This window comes from Aquila chrysaetos, chromosome 7, assembly GCF_900496995.4.
Source record: "Aquila chrysaetos chrysaetos chromosome 7, bAquChr1.4, whole genome shotgun sequence".
Classification (NCBI taxonomy): Eukaryota; Metazoa; Chordata; class Aves; order Accipitriformes; family Accipitridae; genus Aquila; species Aquila chrysaetos.
In genome coordinates this window covers 47223779-47244413 of record NC_044010.1, presented here as the reverse complement: position 1 = coordinate 47244413, position 20635 = coordinate 47223779, and the positions used below count along the sequence as shown (strand labels likewise).

The 20635-nt window shown below is 42.0% G+C and overlaps 1 protein-coding gene across 2 annotated transcripts in view; it reads right to left on the bottom strand.

Annotated features, from left to right (window-relative positions):
* PHKA2 (phosphorylase kinase regulatory subunit alpha 2) overlaps positions 1-20635 on the bottom strand; it is a 44088-nt gene that overhangs the window by 20994 nt on the left and 2459 nt on the right. For both annotated transcript variants that reach the window (XM_030019859.2, XM_030019860.2), the window contains exons 2-15: positions 19273-19431; positions 17855-17902; positions 17207-17375; positions 16274-16356; positions 15556-15636; positions 12585-12683; positions 12110-12256; positions 11823-11876; positions 11143-11265; positions 9027-9122; positions 7463-7570; positions 6675-6753; positions 4479-4613; positions 2426-2535 (exon numbers count right to left, since the gene is read on the bottom strand). In XM_030019859.2, coding sequence (XP_029875719.1) covers positions 2426-2535; positions 4479-4613; positions 6675-6753; positions 7463-7570; positions 9027-9122; positions 11143-11265; positions 11823-11876; positions 12110-12256; positions 12585-12683; positions 15556-15636; positions 16274-16356; positions 17207-17375; positions 17855-17902; positions 19273-19431 — 1491 coding nt within the window. The remainder of the gene's footprint in view (positions 1-2425; positions 2536-4478; positions 4614-6674; positions 6754-7462; positions 7571-9026; positions 9123-11142; positions 11266-11822; positions 11877-12109; positions 12257-12584; positions 12684-15555; positions 15637-16273; positions 16357-17206; positions 17376-17854; positions 17903-19272; positions 19432-20635) is intronic.

The following is a 20635-nucleotide window of genomic DNA, read 5'->3' as shown; positions in this document are numbered from 1 at the left end:
TGGGAGATGGAAGCACTCTAGACGTGGAAGAAAAAACTAACGATAACAACAAAAACAATTAATAGTCTTAAGTGCATGCTGGGGACTGGGAACTAATAACTGTATGTCTCTTGGGAACAATCTGAAAGTCAAGCAGAATACAGAAAAGCTGGCAGTTACTGTGGAAAAAAGGTACATAAAATGTACAAGTGTAAAATGTGCTGTTCCCACTACAGAGGAAAGCCAAGAACCACAGTAAAAGACTATTATGGCTGCTTCAGGAGCTAGAAACCAAAAAAGCTGGACAAACAATGGAAAGTATGTCAAAGCAGCCACAACAAAAGTTAAGGAATCACATAAGTCTTGGGGAGGGGTGGAAAAAGGAGGCTGGGATATAGAATAAACATCAATTAGTAAGACACATAGTGGTCAAGGAGAAAACATCCTGTAAACGCATCAGAAGTAATGGGGAAACACAGAAACTGTAGGTCTGTTAAGAAAGAAAGAAAGGAGGTAGGAAGAGAGGATAAAGACAACCTGAAGCATTCTATGCTGTTTTTACTGACAGAAGAAAAGTAGCAAATTTTGACCTGTAATACAAAGCGATACGAGTCCAGCCTCAGTATGGGAACAAAAGGTTAAAGAGCACATAAATTCACACTGGCAAAGTCCAGAGAAATTACTTCATAGAACTTAAGGAACTAGCCAAAACAATCCCTGAGCCACTTGCAATTAGTTTTGATAATTCAGGAAGAAGTCCCAGAAATCCAGAGAGAAGCAAACACACTGCCTGTCTTTAAAAAGGAAGAGCCAGGATCACATAGACCAGTCAAGCAAATTGTAGTGCCTGAAAGCACAGGAAAACAAAGCCAATTTGAGACTGCCAAGATAATTACAAAATGATAAAGCAAGATGGCTGAACAGTCATATCAAAAAACAGTCTCAGCAAACAAGTCCAATTTCTTTCTTTGGGGGCAACTAGATGATAGGTACAAGAAGGTGGCTGACATCTCTCAACTTTTGCAAATTTTCACACTAGCGAGCTGAAGAAAAAACACCCAAGAAGGCAGAGCTGCTTGAAAAACTGTTCTCAAAAGGTAGTTATTAACCATTTTTTTCAGAATGAGGGGGTATCTAAAAGGGGTCAGCCTTTGCCCCACACCTCACCGATGTTTTCATTAGATAACAAGATGAAACACAAATGACAAAACCACAAAATTTGTGGACATTAGTCAAGATCAACACAGATGATTTAACAGCTAACGTTAGGAAGGTAAAATTAAACATTAATTCCACCCCCCTCAAAAAAAAATCAGGGGGAAATGTCTGGCTACAAAGTACAACAGAAAATGTTATGGAGGTTTTAGTCAAACACGGAATAAACAGGAACTGCCAGTGTGTTGCTAATGCAAAGACAAATGCCATTTTGGAATACATTAATACATACTTGATATATGGCAAGATTTCAGCTGGAATATTGGGTCCTACTTACATAGTAAGATATGGACAAAGAGATATTTTGAAAAAAATCACCACTAAGGAATTTTTCCCTAATTTGCAAAGTCAAAATTGGTGTGGGGGAACAACACAACAAATAATCTGTTATAAAGCTCCTTGCGATCAATTGATATGGGGAAGAATGGGAAGGGATCCACATTTTTTTGCAGTGTATCTCATATTGTTTGGATATTATGAAGCACTACAGAAGCCACCTATGGAGTCCACTGAATGTCTTCCACTGGAATTTAAAGACTACATTAGTCAAACATCTATTTAGGAGGGTGTGAGCATTCTTTATCCTGCTTCAGTTGCACATGTTTAGAGTAGGTGATCCCTTGGCCTTCTAGTACCAACTGCTAGAATAAGTCTACAGGAATAAGTGAGTAGTATTTCATTAAATGTATAAATAACAGCCATTAATTCTGGCAGGATCCAAACTTTCAGCTACATTGAAAAAGGCACTAAACAGAAAACAAAGACAGAACATCCCTTTCTCAGCACTATTGACCCTTTCAACAATATAATGAAAAGATTACATCTTAATCGCTTGGGGGTTACAGTACTTGGCACGCTTAGGTGAAACTAAATTTTCGATCAAAGCAATCAGTAGAAAGATATATTAAGTGACCTATTTCTGGAGAAACTATTTCATTAGCTAGAATGTTGGTTCGGGCAGAGATCAGTAACAACTTTGTACTATTGATTTGCTGTGTTCTCCTAAGCCAGAAGCCAAAGGCGGCAGACTCTGTATGACAGAAGAGAGATTTATCAGCACTCCTACCATGCTGATCATCCAACACTCTGGAAAACCCCACAAAGCAAACCACATCTGCTCTATCAGCCCTGCTCTACCTAAAGTAGAGTGACAGCATGTTAAAGCAAAGTGCTTCACTAATGATTAGCCATTAACTAAGCAGTGATTTCCCTGCCAGCTTCACATGCTCACCTGAGGGGTAAAAGCAAATATTTGATTTCTTATCACATACAGCTTGGACGTGCCTAACACTCCAATATGTCGGTGTGGCCGTCCGCTTAATTTCATGTTCTTGTTCCGGCCTGTAAAGAAAAGAGAAAAAAAAAAATGTCTCACCTAACATTTCCTGTGTGGTTTTCCACAACAACCATTTTAGACAAGGAGATCTACTTCATTGATATCAGCAAGGCAGAAGACAGATGAGAGAGTGAGATGCTACAGACTGGTCCATTGTAGCAACCAGTTCTTCAAAGGCCTGATTAAAAATAAAAATTTTGGCTTCACTGACCATGGGATTGGATCTTTTAATTACAGTCATTGCTCAGCACCCAAAGCTTCACCACCAAGAAGGATGCCCTTTCAAAAACAAGGCCATCAACGTGAAACAGAAAACTGCAGTGCTTTCACTGCAGAACCGTAAAAATTCTTGCCCACAGAAGGCTAAATCCAAATACAAAGTACATCCAAATACAAAGACAGATTTTCATTCTTTTCACCAGGCTAATAAGCTCCACTTTTCTCAGTAGAACTTATTAGCAGATGATCTGCACTGCACCCTTTGTTCTAACAGCCAGGAGCTGACTTGAATCTGTCTGACAAGGAGTATGAGCCAAACAACCATGTGCCTGAAAAAATACCACTGTGAACGTTCCCAAAGAAGTCGCTGTTAAAAACAATACACCAATGTGTCAAATCATCCTACTCACCCCCCCACTAGTGAGAGAAAGCTATTATGAATTATTATGAAACAAATGTAAGCTTCAGCAAAGCCCTCCAAATGTTTCATTCGTTAAAAGTTCTTCATGGTAAAGAGACAGATTCTTTCCCAAAAGCAGCACATGCAATTTCCCTTCTCCATATACAGGGCACACTTTATAAGACTTATTTGAAGGCTCCATTACTTTGGGTGCTTCAAAAAATCTTCCTGTTAAAACAAACAAACAACAAAAACCACCACAACAACAAAAAAACCCTGAACCCACCCCATGAACAACCTTATACCCTCCCTCAGCATTACCTGTAAGCAAACTGCCATGGGAACATGCTCCAGACTGACAGAGAAGCACGATACAGCTCCCCTTGTCCACGTTGCAAAGGAATCTACCAGTGCTGATCCACCCCACCCCAATTTTACTTTGTAATAACATCCACAATTTTGAGTCATGAGTTGCTGGCATGCTTGAAGTAAAACTAAGTTCAATTAGGAATACACGTAACGAATTTTCCACCATTCATTCCAGCAAGGATTATCAAAAGAGATGGCCATCAAAAGATTTTCAACAACTAGAAGCAGTCAGAGTTTTGGGGCATTTATTTAATCCAACTGCCAGGCTCTGGGGAAACCAGGCCTCTAGGGCCACTGCTGAGGAACAGGAAACATTTAAAGTCCTGAGTTCAGAAAAGCCCTAAAGGCTTCTCAGTTTGCAGCAGAGACAGAGCCTTAGCAGCACAGCTCAGCTCAGAGTTGGAAGGAACTTTAGCAAGAACCTGACAGCCCAAAGATGGTCTGATAGCAGCAAGGCTTCCCTGATTTGGAGCAGAAAACTTCCCAGGCTGTCTGCTGGTAGAATGGCAACCACACTGCTGAGTTTCCAGTCTTAAACCTGTACTTCTGTACAGAAGTACTCTGACTTCTGAAAGGAAAAACATTCGATTTTTTTCTGTGTTTTTCCAGGCATTTTTTCTAAAGCCAGTTTCTCTGTGGAAGTTGTTCCTGCAGGACAAGAAAAGAGTCAGTTCTTGCCTAACTCCAAGGGCACAGGGAAACTTGTATTTTGGCCACCTTTTCTAATGAGGCAATTTTTTTTTTTCCCCTGTTGGAGTCCCTTATTTAAGACAGAAGTTCTAATTTTGTCAAGCTTCTTTGCACAAATGCATTTTAAATCAAAGAAACTGATTTAAATAAAAGAAATTAGATCAAAGAAATTGAGACAGTGTGAAGCAAGAAAAACAAAGCCCAAAACACCACCCTTAAAAAAATACCTTGCACAGCAGTCGAGCGAGGCTTCCATGTTCAAATACCTACCCAGCATGGTGTAGAGGTTACTCAGGATGCGAGCTGGCTGCACTCTGAGCGGATGGATATCAGCGATGCTCTGAACATTGATTCCATGTTCTTGCAAGAGATTCTTAACTTGATTAGATTCTGCCAAAACAGTTACTGCGTAACAGAAAACAAAAACGCTAGTAAGAAGCAATGTTCTCCTCTTTTTAACTGACTGTCTCTACTGTCACCTCTCAACTAACGCATTTAGTTGACTAAAAAGGCACAAAAACCTCACTTCTTTCTTAACTTATGAGCCCGTGAGATCAAAAGGTATTCCAAGAGGGCATCAAACAGATTTCGGCTTTCTGCTTCTCAACATGTCTTGCCATCCTTGTCCACTTTGGACCACAGGGTAATTCAAGTTGGAAGGGTCCTCACGAGGTCTCTACTCCAACCTTCTGCTCAAAGCAGGGTCAGCTCTGAGGTTAGACCAGGTTCTCTGGGGCTTTATCAGTTTCTTCTGATTTCTTTCAGTACCACTAGTTTGGATCATGCAGTCTCTGCTAGCAGATAGGGCTTTTTCCCCATAAAACAAGGGGAAACATGGATTGAAAATCTTTGTTGTTTTAATACAGCACACTATAACACCACACCCGAGTCAATGGGGAACAGGTGCTGATACTTGTAGAGCAATAAATGTTAGAGAGACCATAAAATGGCAGAGGTAGCGGGAGGGGGGGAAAGAAGTCCCCAAATCAGAGGAATTTACAATCCACGCCCTAATCCCACCTCTTGTCCTGCTTGAGGTTTTGCCCATGTTAGGTGGCTTACCAGTTTGGGACTAATAATTCAGTATTCTTCTTTGCATTATAAATACTTGTCAAAGAATGCTAAAAATAAGCAAGCATTTCTACTTCTACTACAAATTAAGCGCTTCAGAATAAGAAAATGCCACCCCCATGAGACACCAACAGGGGGTAAACAAGCACCTGCCCAGGTCACAGTACCATTGACAAAGGCTGCTCCTGATAAACAAGCCGGATGCTTCTCCAGAGCGGTACAGGCCCTTGAAAAGCCTTTAAGCCCTGATCAGCTGGTGTTTGCCCTCTACTGAATTTTCTGGTTTTGGCTGTTCCTGCACTGACTAAAGAAGCCACTCCCTGCAGCACCCAAAAGACAGCCGTAAGTCTGGCTGCCTCACCTCTGCATACAGAGATCCTCCGCGCTCGTTGGTCCCCGGTTCCTCCGAAAAGGGGCTGCACAGAAACCTAACTAAACCGACCCGTCTCCTGTTGATACAAGATGCTTTACATCTCGTGTTGAGAGAAGAACAGAGTGGCCTTGTTATGCTGACTACTGGTGGATAAGAAAACCTGTATGGTGCAAAACGTATAAGAAACTAGAAGAAATTGCTTTTGGGCGACCTTGCAATTCCCTGGGAAGATGAGAACCTTAGGCCCTTTTAGATAATTTAGCTTAAAAGCGTCAATATGGCTTGTGTTAAAAGAATGAAAATCAAGAAAAGACAGATATTAGAGTTACTAATGAACATTCTTTAGTGTCCCACTGCACAGAATCACTAGAAGAGGGTGAACTAGCAGACAAGTGAGGAAGACTATCAAAGACCACCAGACGACCTTGAAGACACCGAAGATCTCGAACATGCCTGTGCCAAGGACATTTACCTATATTAATGAGTTCCTGGAATTCAGATGAATATGTTAATTACTTCCAGGAAAAAATAATGAATATGTACATGCATTTTGTATATAATCACAACTGTTGAAAGAACATGGTGCGGAAGACAGGTGGAGCAATCTCCCGTGCACCCAGTGCTGCAATAAAGAATGCCTGCTTTCTAAAATTCCAAAATCAAGTCTTAGAGTTTCTGAAGTACCAACTTATGGTAACACTGTCAGTCCTGCTCTTTCTTGCTAGAATCCACCAAGATATTCCTTGTCACTACAAGATTAAGTTTGCCACTCTCCAGTCCCTGACAGGTCTTAAAATTTTAAGAAATACTGTTTAAAAAAAGTTTGTTAAACGTGATCTTCCCTCCCGGAAAAAGGCAGCTAGGCAAACAACCCCTTTCTCCTTCTCACAGTATCATCAAAGCATCTACGTCCCATGCAAAAATCCACATTACTTTTCAACATGTCTTTCTTCTCTCCTGTACATAGGGACTTTGCCATCACATAATCCAATTCACCCGGAATGATCCAAAAACTCCCTCACCTTGTACCACAACATCAGGTTTAAATCCAGTGGAAAATCTCCTGTTTAAGGGATCAATTTCACCTGCAGCAAGAAATCCCTAGAATAAATGCAAAAGAAAGAAAAAAGAAACAAAGCAAATCAAAATTAAGTAAAAGGCTTCTGATGACATCTAGAAGAAACCTTAACCCATTTTCATATTTTATCAGGAGAGCAGGACTTAAAGCCTGGTTTATTTACCCCGTCCATTAAGTAGTACATTCAATTAAAAAAATGGCTGCAATATTTTTCAGAACAACAAGAAAATGGTTATGACTGACAAAATCTGCATGTTCAGATTTCCTATTTTAGAGTTGCAGCAACCGACACAATTTCACCAGGCCAGCGAATTTTTTTGTAGCTCCACAGAGATATTCAGTGGTTCCTTTAACAAGTCCATGGCTAATACGGGACAACTCTGTAGGCATTGTACGCCACAGATTAAGGCGTAGCTAGTGGAGCTGAAACAGTGCAAAATCCTAGCTCTGGGACAGCCAGGTCAGCCTGGGCATATTCCTCTAGCCTAACCGTGTATCCAGTCCATTTGACAACTTATTCAGCTTGATTAGAAACTGACAATTGCATATCCATATAAAAAAACAAAACCCAAACCACTCCTGAAGGCTCAGACTCACCCCTCCATGGTTCATGTACATGTTTCTACTGGAAAACACATTGTCCCCCACTTGTCAACCAAACTGTACTTAAAGGCGAAGCCATCTCAAAACAAAATGAAATATAAGCTCACCTATTATACAGGAAACAATTACCTCTGCTAATAGGCAGCTAAGGACATACAATGACTGGCCCCAAAGATGAGGTAACTTTCCCACTGGGACACGATCCACTGAGTGAGGATTTTCATACTCCTCATCGACCTGAAAACAAACACATAAGCAAGAAAAATTACCCTAAAGTTGTGAAGAACAATCAATAACATGGAAGTATTTGAAAAAAAATACCATCTATCATCTACCCTTTCTAACCTGCCATTATTACTACATTATTACATCGAGATTTCTTGATTTTACTTTTAAGGCTGCACGTTTTCTGGGACAAGAACTATGCTTACTTTTCATAAGCTGCCCCACCCTTTGAAGCTGGAGGTTAAATGGGGACTCTGCATGCAATTACAGCTTTGGTGTTAGCACTTCCCCTTTCTTCTCACCACGACTTTGCTGCCTTCCCTCTGGGCAGCTCGTAGGTAATTGTGTGTCTGCTTTCCAACCCCTTGCAAGATGACACTTCAACTTCACTGATGTCTACCTAGCTTCCTGAAGTAAAGGTGCTTTCCAAAAATGAAGGCTATTCCACCTATCCTGTGTTAGCAAGAATGGTCAATGGAAAAATTAAGAGTAGACTCATTAGTTTAGAAAAACTGCCTTGGTTTTACAGTATACAGATCTATTGAGGGCGGAGGAAAAACCCTCCTAGATAACATCCTTACCGTAGCCGTTTTAAAATTTATAAATGACAGGCAAAATCTACCCTGTTTATTTGGCACGTTCATCAGATCATCATCATCATACCAAAATTCACAAGAAGGCTCTGAACTCTTACACGCTTGTTCCCACTAGGAAGGCAATTCAGAGCTTCTACCTCAGATCTGCGAGCAAGACATCAGCTGTCGACACTCCCTGCCCAAACTCGGACCAACCCAGCAGGCTCCACACCCTTGAGTGAGGGTTAAGAAGTCTGGAGTGGGAGAAGTTGGCAGGGAGGGATACAAAGGCACATAGCGTGGAAGAGCACATAAGCTCATCAGCTCATCTGAATTTCTCTGTCACAATGGGAGAATCAGGTAAACAGTAACAGCAACGATGGGGGGGGGTGGGGGGGGGTGGGGGGGGGGGTGGGGTGTGGAGAAAAAAACAAACATAACAAACAAAAAACCCAGCCCAAACCATAATCCATCCGAAACCTGTTTCTGTCACATACGAGCTCTGGAGAAGAAGGAGCACAATCAATCAATAGACTAGACAGGCAGAGCAGACTATGCTTTATTTCTTCTGTGAGCTTCAGTTCCTAAGTCAGCATCAGCACTTCTTAAATATATGTCTTGCTATAAGGATTTAAAACTTTAGACCTGCTTTAATACTTCTGCAGGCACCCAGATTCCCAAGTAAAAAATGTGACCATCTGGAAGCCTAGAGTTTACCATTTCTCAGCAGGAGCTGTGAGAGGTCTCTTTAGTTTTTAGATAAAGTGCAGTAGTCTTTTTTTATTGCTGGTTTAGATTTATCAGCTACAGGAAAACCAGAAAACTATAAAACCAACATTCATCTTGGTATCTATACTTTGCATGCTGAACTGGATGCTGCATTTTCACAATACCTTTTCTGGAGGGACTGCATACAGTTCAGGCATTAGCACTATTCCATTCTTCTCTCTAATAAGTATTCCTTCCAGAGCCTCTCTATACTCTTGTACCTGGAAATATTTTTAAAAGACAGTGAGAATTCACATTACAGTCAGCAAAACCAAAACAGTAAAGTTAAAGTTCTAGTACTTCTCCAATGAAAGTTCATTTAAAAAAACAAAGGGGGGGGTGGGAGGAAAATCATGACTTGCTGATGGAAGATCAGGGTTCAAATTCTCAGAGCCTGTTCCAGCATCTCAGTATTATCAGCCTCAGAAACATGAACACCCATCTTTAATCTGTAACACACTGCTACAGTACAAAAATTCTGACATATTCCCATCAAGAAGTCACCGGAACAAATCCTACATGAAATTTGCAACAGATGACAATGCAGTGACATGCATGTCAGGACTGCCAATACCCACAAAAGCATAAGATGTATAAATTGTTAGCTTTCTACCATGCACATTTCTCTATGATTTTCTGAATTCTGCTTTGCAGGATTGGGAAATCAGTTTCTCTTAACTGAGTCACTTAAAAATTTGCGCCATGGAAAAACTTAAAATGGATTTAAACTGTTTAAAAATACCTGAGTTAACTGAGCAGAAAATCTTCTTGCTCTTGTGTTGTTAGACAATGTATTATGAACAGGAATACCAGACTGGTACAAAACATAGAACATTTAATATTCTTTTTACCAGATCCCTTACTTTGTTCCATTTCTTAACTACCCCATTCCAAGTTTTTACTTACAGGGAAGCTGTTTTCAGGCACTACCAGCACCTGCCTCTGAAATCCTATTTCTGCTATCCCTTTCTGAGTGCAGTGGAACTTGCGCAAAACAAGGTACCCACAGGTTCATATTATGGTACACTGATATTTTCAGTAACCTCTCTTTCTCCACTCTTTTTGAGTCCTCAGGGTCCTTATTTTTTCCAAAAGTTGCTGCCATTGTAACCACTTGTTTGCAGCAGTAATTGGGGAAGACTAGACACTCACCTGCATGTCTCAGTGACTCATTCAGCTATATTTAAACGGCGGGAACCAAGAGCAATTGCCCAGTCTGACCATGCCCTAGCACAGCCTGTCTGCACACCATAAAGGCAACCAGGAACATACCGTCCCAGATAATCCAACTAAGTTCTAGATACTGCTTTGTGGAGTGGTATTTTATTGACATGAATGAAGTTTCAGTAAACTTTCTGATTTTCCCCCTCATGAAATAATACCGTTTCTCTCTCCACCAGCCTATTTTTACTGCATTCAGGAAAGCGACTTATATTTCTAGTGTCAGTATTTCACTTGATTTATAACATCTGGTACAGAAAGAGGGCTTTTTGATCAGAAGTTCTCTGGTTTGTTTCTGATGCCATTTTATTTATTAAGGCACTATGTTTAGCAATCTCCTGTCCCTCTACATACTAGGCAATTTTAAATCACATGTATTTTTTACTTCCTTCAAGCCACCAACCTACAGAAGTCCTGGTATGAATACATTTAGTCCCAGCTACTTGTTGCTCTTTAATTCACCAATACCCTCCAGGTGCCACTATAACCTTTGGAGGGCTACAATCAATTTAGCTCCCCTGACCACTGGATGCTTGAACGCAGTAAAGGCATGAAGTAACTTAGGGAATTACTGAAAATGGAATGGCTCCTCATAATCCAACCCCAAATCTTCCTGAATGTACAAAAGGACTGAAAGTACTATGAATCTTGTTCTCAGCAGCCAAGCCACAGAGGTCAGTGGAAAAAGAAGTTGGTCTCATCCTGAAGTAATTAGGAAAGGGGCATCACAGTTGGTGGTAAGACAGAACCAGCAAATAAACCCCATTCAGCCCAGTTTCACCACACCAGCTAACGGAGCCACTCAACCTGGTAGAGAGGGCAAAGAGGTCCCAGTGTGCACAACACTGCAGCCTCTACCATGTCATGAACTCCCCAGGAAGGTGAGATTGGCTGAAGACTACTCCCACCCTGCTGGTGGGGTATCCAACTGATATCCAAAATAAACATGGAGCAAAGCTACAAAATACTGCAGGTAAATGGCTTTTCATCTACATTGAAAGCAATTTCTTCTTTCCTCACCTGAATTTTGTCCTCATTAAATACTCCATCAATTAGCAAGTATGTCCAGAATACCGGCCACTCACATTCAATATTCTCAAAGAGCTTGAGCTCAGCAGGATCATAGTGCAGCCTGCTTGGATCCTAGAAATTCAATCATACTCATTTAGCCACAGTGCTAAATTAGTCACTCATATTCCAATCATAATGGCAGCCCATTTTATACAAGTGATTAAAACCAAGAAACCAATAAAACCACCAGAAATAGTTCCCACGCAGTCTCTTGACTTCTTTTTCACATTCAGTCTCAAACTCATTTAATCATTCCCTAGACAAATCAACCCTTCCTAGTCTCAGACTCTAGGTGTCACCCAAATAATCTTGGCTCTGCCTCAGTTCAAAGATATTTCGGGACACCTCAGAGACACTGCTTCCGCTTAGGCACCATAAGCCTATTTAAGGGTTAATTTCTTTCAGAATTATGAATTAAGTTCTGTCCTTAATAATAGTTTTTCAAACCCTTAGCCTCCTTCAGATATGTGTCATTTCTAGCGTGGATACCTGGATTACCTTCAAATCCACTAAGATATCTTAACAGCGATACAGAACTTCACCCCTTCATGTAAACAAGACCAAAAAAAGTCTATAAACAAGAGATAAAATTCTTCCTAATGCCTACTGAAAATATGCATCAGATGTACCTCTCTGGGTGTCTTGTAACCATCTCGGAGAAAGCGACAGCAGCCATAGCGGCCCTGTAAAAACAGACAAAATTATAGAAAACTACACATACTGTTCTTCCTCACAGACTAACATCAGCATAAAAGTATGTGCTGAGTTTTAAGTGTCACTTACTGATTTTCTTCCCTCTCTTCCACACACAGACAAACCAAGTCTGGCAACCCTTGTTTAATCAGGATTTTTGGTTGAGAAAGGGAGGTTCTATTTTCCAAAGGGAAAGAGAAGCAGAAATAAAGGAAATCCTTACCTGCAATTTGGATATGATTTCACTCTTGGTTACATTAACAAGGTTTAGATCCTCCACTGCAAAAGCCGGGTAAGAAATAATAGAGAGAAGGCCAGCATCTATCTCCTTTGACGTGGATGCCCTCGGCAACATAGAGTATAGAATAGACTGAGCAAAACAGGAACAGAAGAGAGGGATGTGAAACAATTTGCCTACTTCAAGACTATGTCAAGTGCAAACGGAATAGACTATACTATTTGCAAACTGACAGGGAACTCATTGCATAATTATTTTTAACTGAGAATGAGAATGCTTCACACCACTCACTTCCACATGATCTACTAGAAACGGGGTGAACAGCATGGCTGAAGCATGGCAGATGGCTGAAGTCATCCTTATTACATTAAGTTCTTGGTTCAGTTAACCAATATTTCATTTAAAAACAAAAGGGTGCTGGGGTTTTCCCTAGCAAAGGAAACAGAACGCTAATTTTTACCTGACAGTGTTCTACTTCATCAGGCAGAACATGAATCACTGATTTGTGTCCTCCATGAGCTCCAAAAAGATCTAGTTCATCAATTGCTTCCAAAGCAGCCTTCAAAAAAAAACCAAACAACCCCAAATCATTAAATACCTTTTAAACTAAGTACCTTTACACCCTAGCACCTGCACTTACCCTCTGAAGCAAATTATGTAAGACAGAAGTTTGCTCCACAGACATTTTTTCATCTTTAAAGGGAAGCTTGACAATATTTTAGAAAAAGTAACTATTTCTGTCTTTCTGCTAGTATGATACAGGACTGATGTGCTGGTGATCCTTCTTACAATTTAAAGGCAATGCAAAACAATGGGGAGCTGAGCTTCCACTGAGATAATATCTAAATATTAAAGTATTTAGTAATAAATGCTTCTTCTGTCTTATATTCCAAAATAACCCCCATTCAGTGGCCTTTCACTCCTCCTGCCTGAAGGGCTGTTTGAAGAGGAAGGCTTGCTCACAGCACCCCAGAATCAGCAGAGGCCAGTGCCCCAAGAAGAAAGCATCGCTGTCTCTCTCATACTATCGCTTCCCAAGGGACAGAGAAACAAGACGTCCGCTCTCTGCACAGCCACCCGAGGCACACCATGCTCCACGTCAGCAGGTGAATCACCACATCCCACGCCTCTCGGCTGTAACGCATTTGCCTAGTGAAGACATCAGCAGCCCATCCACTGACTCCATTTGGGCACTCCTACTTTAACCTAGCAGGCTACAAAGCCTGGCTTTGCAGAAGCAGGGTGTGCAGCACCGCGCAGGGAATGCATCAGCAGGAGAGCAAGGACCGGACACCCGGAGTCAGGCTAGCAGAGCTTTCCCGAAACGCAGATTCACAGGGTTGCAGTAGCACTGAAAGTTGCTCCGTGCCCATTTTTGTCCTGCAGGTTGACGGTGATGTCAATCTCTGACAAAGGATTGCACGGTGCAGCTTGCCTTATTCTCTCTGCAGAGAGGCAAGGGTATTTTTCTTCTTCCAACACAAACACGGGTTTATTGGCTCTGCAGAGCCCCTCTCTAGCCGACAGTCTTAACGGTGTACAAAAGGCACCGAGATCAACTTAAAGGCACACGCTCTGTGCTGTACTGCTGCCACAGGTAGCCACACAAAGCAGATCAGGGAGAGAAATGTTAAGAGGGAGAATTCCAGAGGCAGATTAAAAAAAAAAAAAATAACATCTACCTCACCCTCTGCAGCAGGGCCTCCAGCGTGCCTCCTGGTCCCCACCCTGAACAGCACTTTTATTGAACCCAGAGCCACAGAGACGCAAAGCTGTGCAGCAAGTGCCACAGGTTGTCCTGACATCAATGCACCTAGAAGTCATGCAGGGACCACAGCAACCCACATCAGACTGTTCAGCACAAAAAAATTCATACCGGACAGCTAAGGAATAACCTTCCCCACAAATGCTGCCCCACCACTGTTCGACTGAACTGTGGCCAAGACCCGCAGTTTCTCCCTCCTGCAGCCACACAAGATCTTGGTAACTAATAAATCCTTCTGAAATGCAACTACACCTTTGACCTTAAAGATATTTGGCTTCTGTCAGTCCCCCAGACGCCATGTAAAAAGGTGGCTGTCAATTACACATTTACATTTACAGCCTTCTGAGCGTCATTTAGTATCTCTGTGACCTTGTGCTATGGGGGAACCAGAAATATCCACTTTCTTTTAAGTACATCTTTACTCATTTTTCTCTCTAAATTATGTGTGAGTTATTTCTTAGACTGATATTCTGCTGTTTTCCAGAATTTACAGCCAGAGGGACCTTGGCAGGCTAGAGAGGTTGGCCCGTGTGAACCTCACGAAGTTCAACAAGGCCAAGTGCAAGGTCCTGCACATGGGTCGGGGCAATCCCAAGCACAGATACAGGCTGGGCGGAGAATGGATTGAGAGCAGCCCTGCGGAGAAGGACTTGGGGATGTTGGTTGACGAGAAGCTCAACATGACCCGGCAATGTGCATTTGCAGCCCAGAAAGCCAACATATCCTGGGCTGCATCAAAAGAAGTGTGGCCAGCAGGTCGAGGGAGGGGATTCTCCCCCTCTACTCTGCTCTCATGAGACCCCACCTGCAGTACTGCGTTCAGCTCTGGGGCCCCCAACATAAGAAGGACATGGACCTGTTGGAGCAAGTCCAGAGGAGGGCTGTGAAGATGATCAGAGGGCTGGAGCACCTCTCCTACAAAGACAGGCTGAGAGAGTTGGGGTTGTTCAGCCTGGAGAAGAGAAGGCTCCGGGGAGACCTTGTAGCAGCCTTCCAGTACCTAAAGGGGGCCTATGGGAAAGCTGGAGAGGGACTTTTTACAAGGGAATGTAGTGATAGGACAAGGGGTAATGGCTTTAACCTGAAAAAGGGTAGATTTGGATTAGACATAGGGAAGAAGTTCTCCACTGCGAGGGTGGTGAGGCACTGGAACAGGTTGCCCAGAGAGGCTGTGAATGCCCCATCCCTGGAAGTGTTCCAGGCCAGGTTGGATGGGGCTTGGAGCAACCTGGTCTAGTGGAAGGTGTCCCTGCCCTTGGCAGGGGGGTTGGAACTACATGATCTTTAAGGCCCCTTCCAACCCAAACCATTCTATGACTTAACCTTACCATGAAAACATCACATATAATATTTGGGCTAGAGAATTAAGATAGAGGGACAGAAAACCAGAGGCCACTTTATGAGACTGCTCCTCACTGAATCTATCAGATTCATGCCTCAATGAATCTGGTACCCTTCTTGCAATCCTTGGAACAACTGTGCTGAAGTCCTTCGATGAAAGCCATTATCACAAGGATTTTACACTGAAAATACTCACTCACACCCAAACAAAAAAATCTTATACAATCAGTTAACTATTGCAATGGCCAAGACAACTATGCAAAGGAAGTAGTCAGGTTTGTCAGAGCCCTTCAGCATGACAGAACACCCAGGAAGACATTCTCACTTTGGCCATCCCTACGGAGCTTGCGTTCAGTTCAGGGATGCCCTGGTTTGTCTTATCACCACGTTCCCAAATTCCGTAATCCTGCAACAACAACATCATCAAGAAAAAATTGGCATGGTCATATACAAACCCAAAGTTTTCCCCCTCATCCCACAACAAAACCAGAGCCCTGCATGAAATTAGTTTATTTGCCTGGGAAAAAAAAAAAAAAAAAAAAAAAAAAGGCTCTAAGTCTCCAAAGAGCCCCTCCTCATGTTTAAAAAGCAGCACATAAAAATATACCCCAACAGGATCAGGTCTACAGTCATGAATCACTGTCTTCACAGAACACAGAAAGCCCTTTATCCTTCCCCGTGTGCGTGCCTCTCCCCATGTCCCTTCAACTCATCACTTTCCAAAAAGTTTGTTAATGCTTTGCTCTTTTTAGAAAGGCCCATGAGGTTTTAATGAGACATCAGGAAATACTATTAAGTATCAATAAAGAAAAACTATTATTATGATAGAACAAATATACCCCACCCAGGCAGCCGTAAATCCTCCACAGCTCTCCCACCATCTCCAAAGATGCTGCTCGCAATATAAAGTACTGACAGGTTCTGCTATCTTCTCATGGAAAAAGTCTGTATTTTCCTTCTCCATCAATAAATACTTTTCCACCCACATCTGAGCAGCGTTATAGTAGTATGGTATAAGTTAAGTAGTATAAATAACTACTTACAGCGACTTTGTAAGCAGCTTCTATGTAAAAAACAAGATTCTGAACAAAGGTAACTTCATCGAGGGTGAAGATAATACGTAACCCTGATTAAAAGAAGGGAAGAGAGTAATTATACTGTATCAGAACTGAAATATTTACTCCTCAGTGGGTTTCATGCTTTTGTTTATGTGCTACCAACTACCACCCACTGAAATCAATGGAAAAACTCAAGCTGATTTCAAAAGATCAAGCAGCAAGCCTCAATACTCGCTGCTGATAAAACAGTTCAAATGCCACCAATACACACTGTTTCAAAGAACAACCAAAAACCACCCTTGGGAGGGTGGCATTCAGACACGGTGGGTACAAAGCAGGTAGGTCTGAGCCAGCTCTGGCTCTCAAGAGCAGCGCATCCCAATTCCCGCAGCTCCCCACCCCTGCGCCTGCTTAGTGCTTTACCGAGGGACCACCAGGCACCCGCTCTGCAGGGGTCAATGGCAAGGGGCTCTGAGGACAGAAGGCCACATAGGGAAACAAATCCTATCCTCACAGGAGTACAGCTGAGAAGAGCACAAAACAAAACAGTGCCAGCAAGAAGAGGAACACAGATGGCACTAGTGGCACCTGACTCAATGTCGCCACTCTCTGAAGAAACCTTGTTGTCCATTAGGATGCCCTGCGTTGCCTTCAAACACGAAACTCTTCTCTGACATGACTCTGAATAGCCCACGTATTTGTATGCCAGCAAACATTAAGGGAATGGACACTGCCAGTTACTATAAACATGAAACCCTAACTAAGCCACATCTCTTTTCCAGAGAAATATTACTTTCTTCTGAGTAACAACTATGTAAAGGTCTTTGCAGTTAGTTACATTTTTTTTTCCTTTTTAAATGAAAACCAGAATAGAAAAAGACTGCGACAAAAGTCAAAGCTAAAATACATTCTGCTTACCTGAAGCAGTCATCTGTGCCAAGAAGAGCAGGTAAAGCGAAGTTGCATCCACTTGTAGATGCCCCCACTGGTCATCCCCAACCACTGTGGCACAGGTTGCAGAGTTATACTTGGCATGTAGGCAGTCTTTGGTACTCTGTGTGCGTTTGAACTTCTCTACCTTATCTACCTAAAAAATAAGATTCAGAAATCTCAAATCTGAAACATTTCGGAAGAAAATCTCCAAACTATTTCAAAATTAACAACTTTTCTTAGGTGAGGAGAAACTTGAGGTCTTAATTTTTGTTACCCCACTTCAGTGTGTTTTGATTGATCAGCGTGCTTAAACACAACTCTAACTTTAGGCTCCAGCTAAATCCACATCTCTTTGGGAAAGAGTAAGATGAAATTACCTTGTTGAGTTCAGATCTTGGTTACAGGTACGCCTCTTGGTGAAAATCACTTTGCAAAGGCAAAACTGAGATTTGCTACGAGCACAATCTCAAAAAGGTGCAAGTAAGATCAGAGTTTTGCTCAAGAGTTTTTTAAAAACTCCCCACAACACCATCTACAAGCATGCAAAAAACTCACTCTACAGAAAAGACACAAGGAATACATGCTTCAGATTAAATGCTTTGTAAATGCAACACGTACTAGTTCAACTCATACCTGTCTCATCATGCACTGTAGGAGTCCCCGCATCAGCTTCACGACGTTCTGCAGGAACAAAACAGACCAGTGACACCCTCACAGGGCCAGCTTCATCAGCTGTTACAAACAACACTCAAACATGACAAAGTTCGCACCCCCTACTAATAATGTCCTGCCAAAGGTAAAAACATGTGTATTTGCCTGAAATGCTTTACCTGCCTTTTCTTTTTAATATATACACTGGTTGATTTTTATTCCCACATCCCTATCTAGGAGAACAACTCTTTTCCCAAAGGCCCTCTCTAAACAGTGGAGCAACTATGTTGTCTTTCTATCCAGCTAAGGAAGTAAGAGGAATGCTATGTCTTGTAAGATTAATGTTGATGATGATGATTTTGAGAGTGACGGATCCAGGGAACACTGGTAGGTGACTGCAAGACATCAACATGACTGGAAAACTTGTGGAGCTTCTTCCCCTCTTTATACAGTACAACAGAAAGCAGATGAGTAAGAAATGGCCTTTAGTGCATACAAAGAGAAGCACAAGATTTTGTCGTAAATGAAGAAATCAACCCCATCTTTTTATCCAAAAATTATTATAGCCTCAACATATGATCGTGCAAACTGAGTCAAGGTTATTTTATCACCGCAGATCTCCCTGGTTTGAGCAGTACACGTCAGCATCAAATTTACCCACTGACTTCAAAACAACACCAGGATACCAACACTAACACTCCCTCACTTCCCAACTAACCCACCTCCACCCTCCCGCTTCTGATACCCACTTTCCCAGCTGCAGATTATAGAAATTAACTGTGTGAGTTACCTCCCCTTACAATTCTCCAGCACATAAGTCTTACCGGTTTGGAGATCACTGCCTTGTCTGGTTTGATCAAATGTGTCTATACACCATGTACGAGTTCCGTGAGATGACACAAGTGCACATTTCAAAGACTGCTACTTTAAATGGCACGCTCTTCCTTATGGGGAAGAACGGTCTAGCAGATAAATTGCTACCTGAGGATCCAAGCAACCTAGGCTTGATTTTCTGCTCCATAATACACCTCATGTGGGATCTCAAGGTTTAATCAGAGGCTTGTAAATCTTGGCATAAATTCTCTCAGAAGCCTAATTTTCAATGATCAGCCAACTGACGGAAGTTTGATTCCTATATGTATTTGTTTTACTTATATTTTAATTCAGGTGTTAGTCTCTCTGCCACAGTTCTCCAAAACTTGCTTGCCAGAAGGCTGCTGGGAACACTGTACACCCCGTGATGCACAGATACTGACGTGATAGGAACAAGACACGTACCCCAGGATGGGAAAACCCTGCCAGATCCTAGACACAGCAGCAATGCGAATGCACCGTTCGAAACCACTACCATATGAAAAAAAACAAACAGTGTAACTGGATTACACTGAACTTTGACATACCTGCTCGAGCTCGTAGGCTTTGGCCTTATCCTCATCCCGGTCTGCGTTCTTCCGATAAGCCATCCCCAGCCCCCACACGGCCAGGATGCTGTAGATGTTGTCCCGTACCCAAGCATCCTTATGGTCCTTACTGGCTGAAAGTAGCCCCGTAACTGGATTCTAACCACGGCAGAAGGAATAAAGAACAAACATTACTACCTGAAATCCCATCTTTCCAGGTCAAAGGGTAATAAAACAAAAGAGAGCCAAAGATGATTTCACACTGATTGCACACTGCAGCTGCTCACAATTTTGCAACAGAAGTGAGGTCCCATCTTTCTTTCCCAAACTCAAACAAGTGAAATGCAAAATTTCTTTGAACCCTTCAAGATATAAAGCTTATGACATCCAGCTGGGGATCCTCATCCCCACAAGATTATTAGCAAAGTCATTGAGTGAAACTTGAAACACCTTGAGGAAACAGGAATTTAAATGTTACACACCTGTAAGGAAAAGAGGGTACTGAGTTAACATTAGAAACTGAGCCTGGGATCTACTCTTCTCTATGCAACTGGTCTGTGGCACAAACCTGAGGAAGTAAAAAACCACTACTTCCCTTCTAGGAAATTAAAAAGGTATTTCTATTTATTTACCTGCTTGGTTTATGACAGCTACAGCATGAATGCATGCAAAGCCTTTTTATATCCTCCTTTGGAAAATGTACAGAAAGACAAATTCTGATGGTGTTGAAAAGCAGCAGTGTCTGAAAACCAGCACACTGAGTAGTCTCCTGCATCCCAAATACTCCATTAAATTTTTCATTGCATCATTAATTCCCATCACTTCATTATCATTCATTTTTAAGACAGTCTTTCTCAGCTGTATGTTCTTCACTACCAAAAAAATGAGGGAGAGAGGCAAAAGGTCTATAGAGCTTTCAATCGAGCCTTTACAGCAAATTTCAGTGAACAAAGAGCAGTTGCCATGGCTGGTGTGACAAGGGGCAAAGATTACAATAATAAAAGTAAGTAAAACTAAAAAGAATATGTATACCAGTTTCTCATTTCTGCCACACACCAGTTCACTCAACTCCTTCCATAGTTATTTTTAAGAAATAAGTTTCAAGGGGGAAGAACTTCAATTACTATTTCCTGGGCTTTGCATGTGACAACTGAACAAGACACGGGTGACAGCCTGACACACACGACTGGGCACAGTCAGTGCTATTGTTACGGTTTAAACACAGCTATGTCTAGTGGCTCGCTGAGAGCAGAAACACGTAGTTCTGCTGAAAGTCCCTCAGCACGGTCTTTACAAACCAGGTAACAACAGCAGGACCACCTACTCATCTATTTGCTGGGGAAAGTAGCACATACGAACCCAA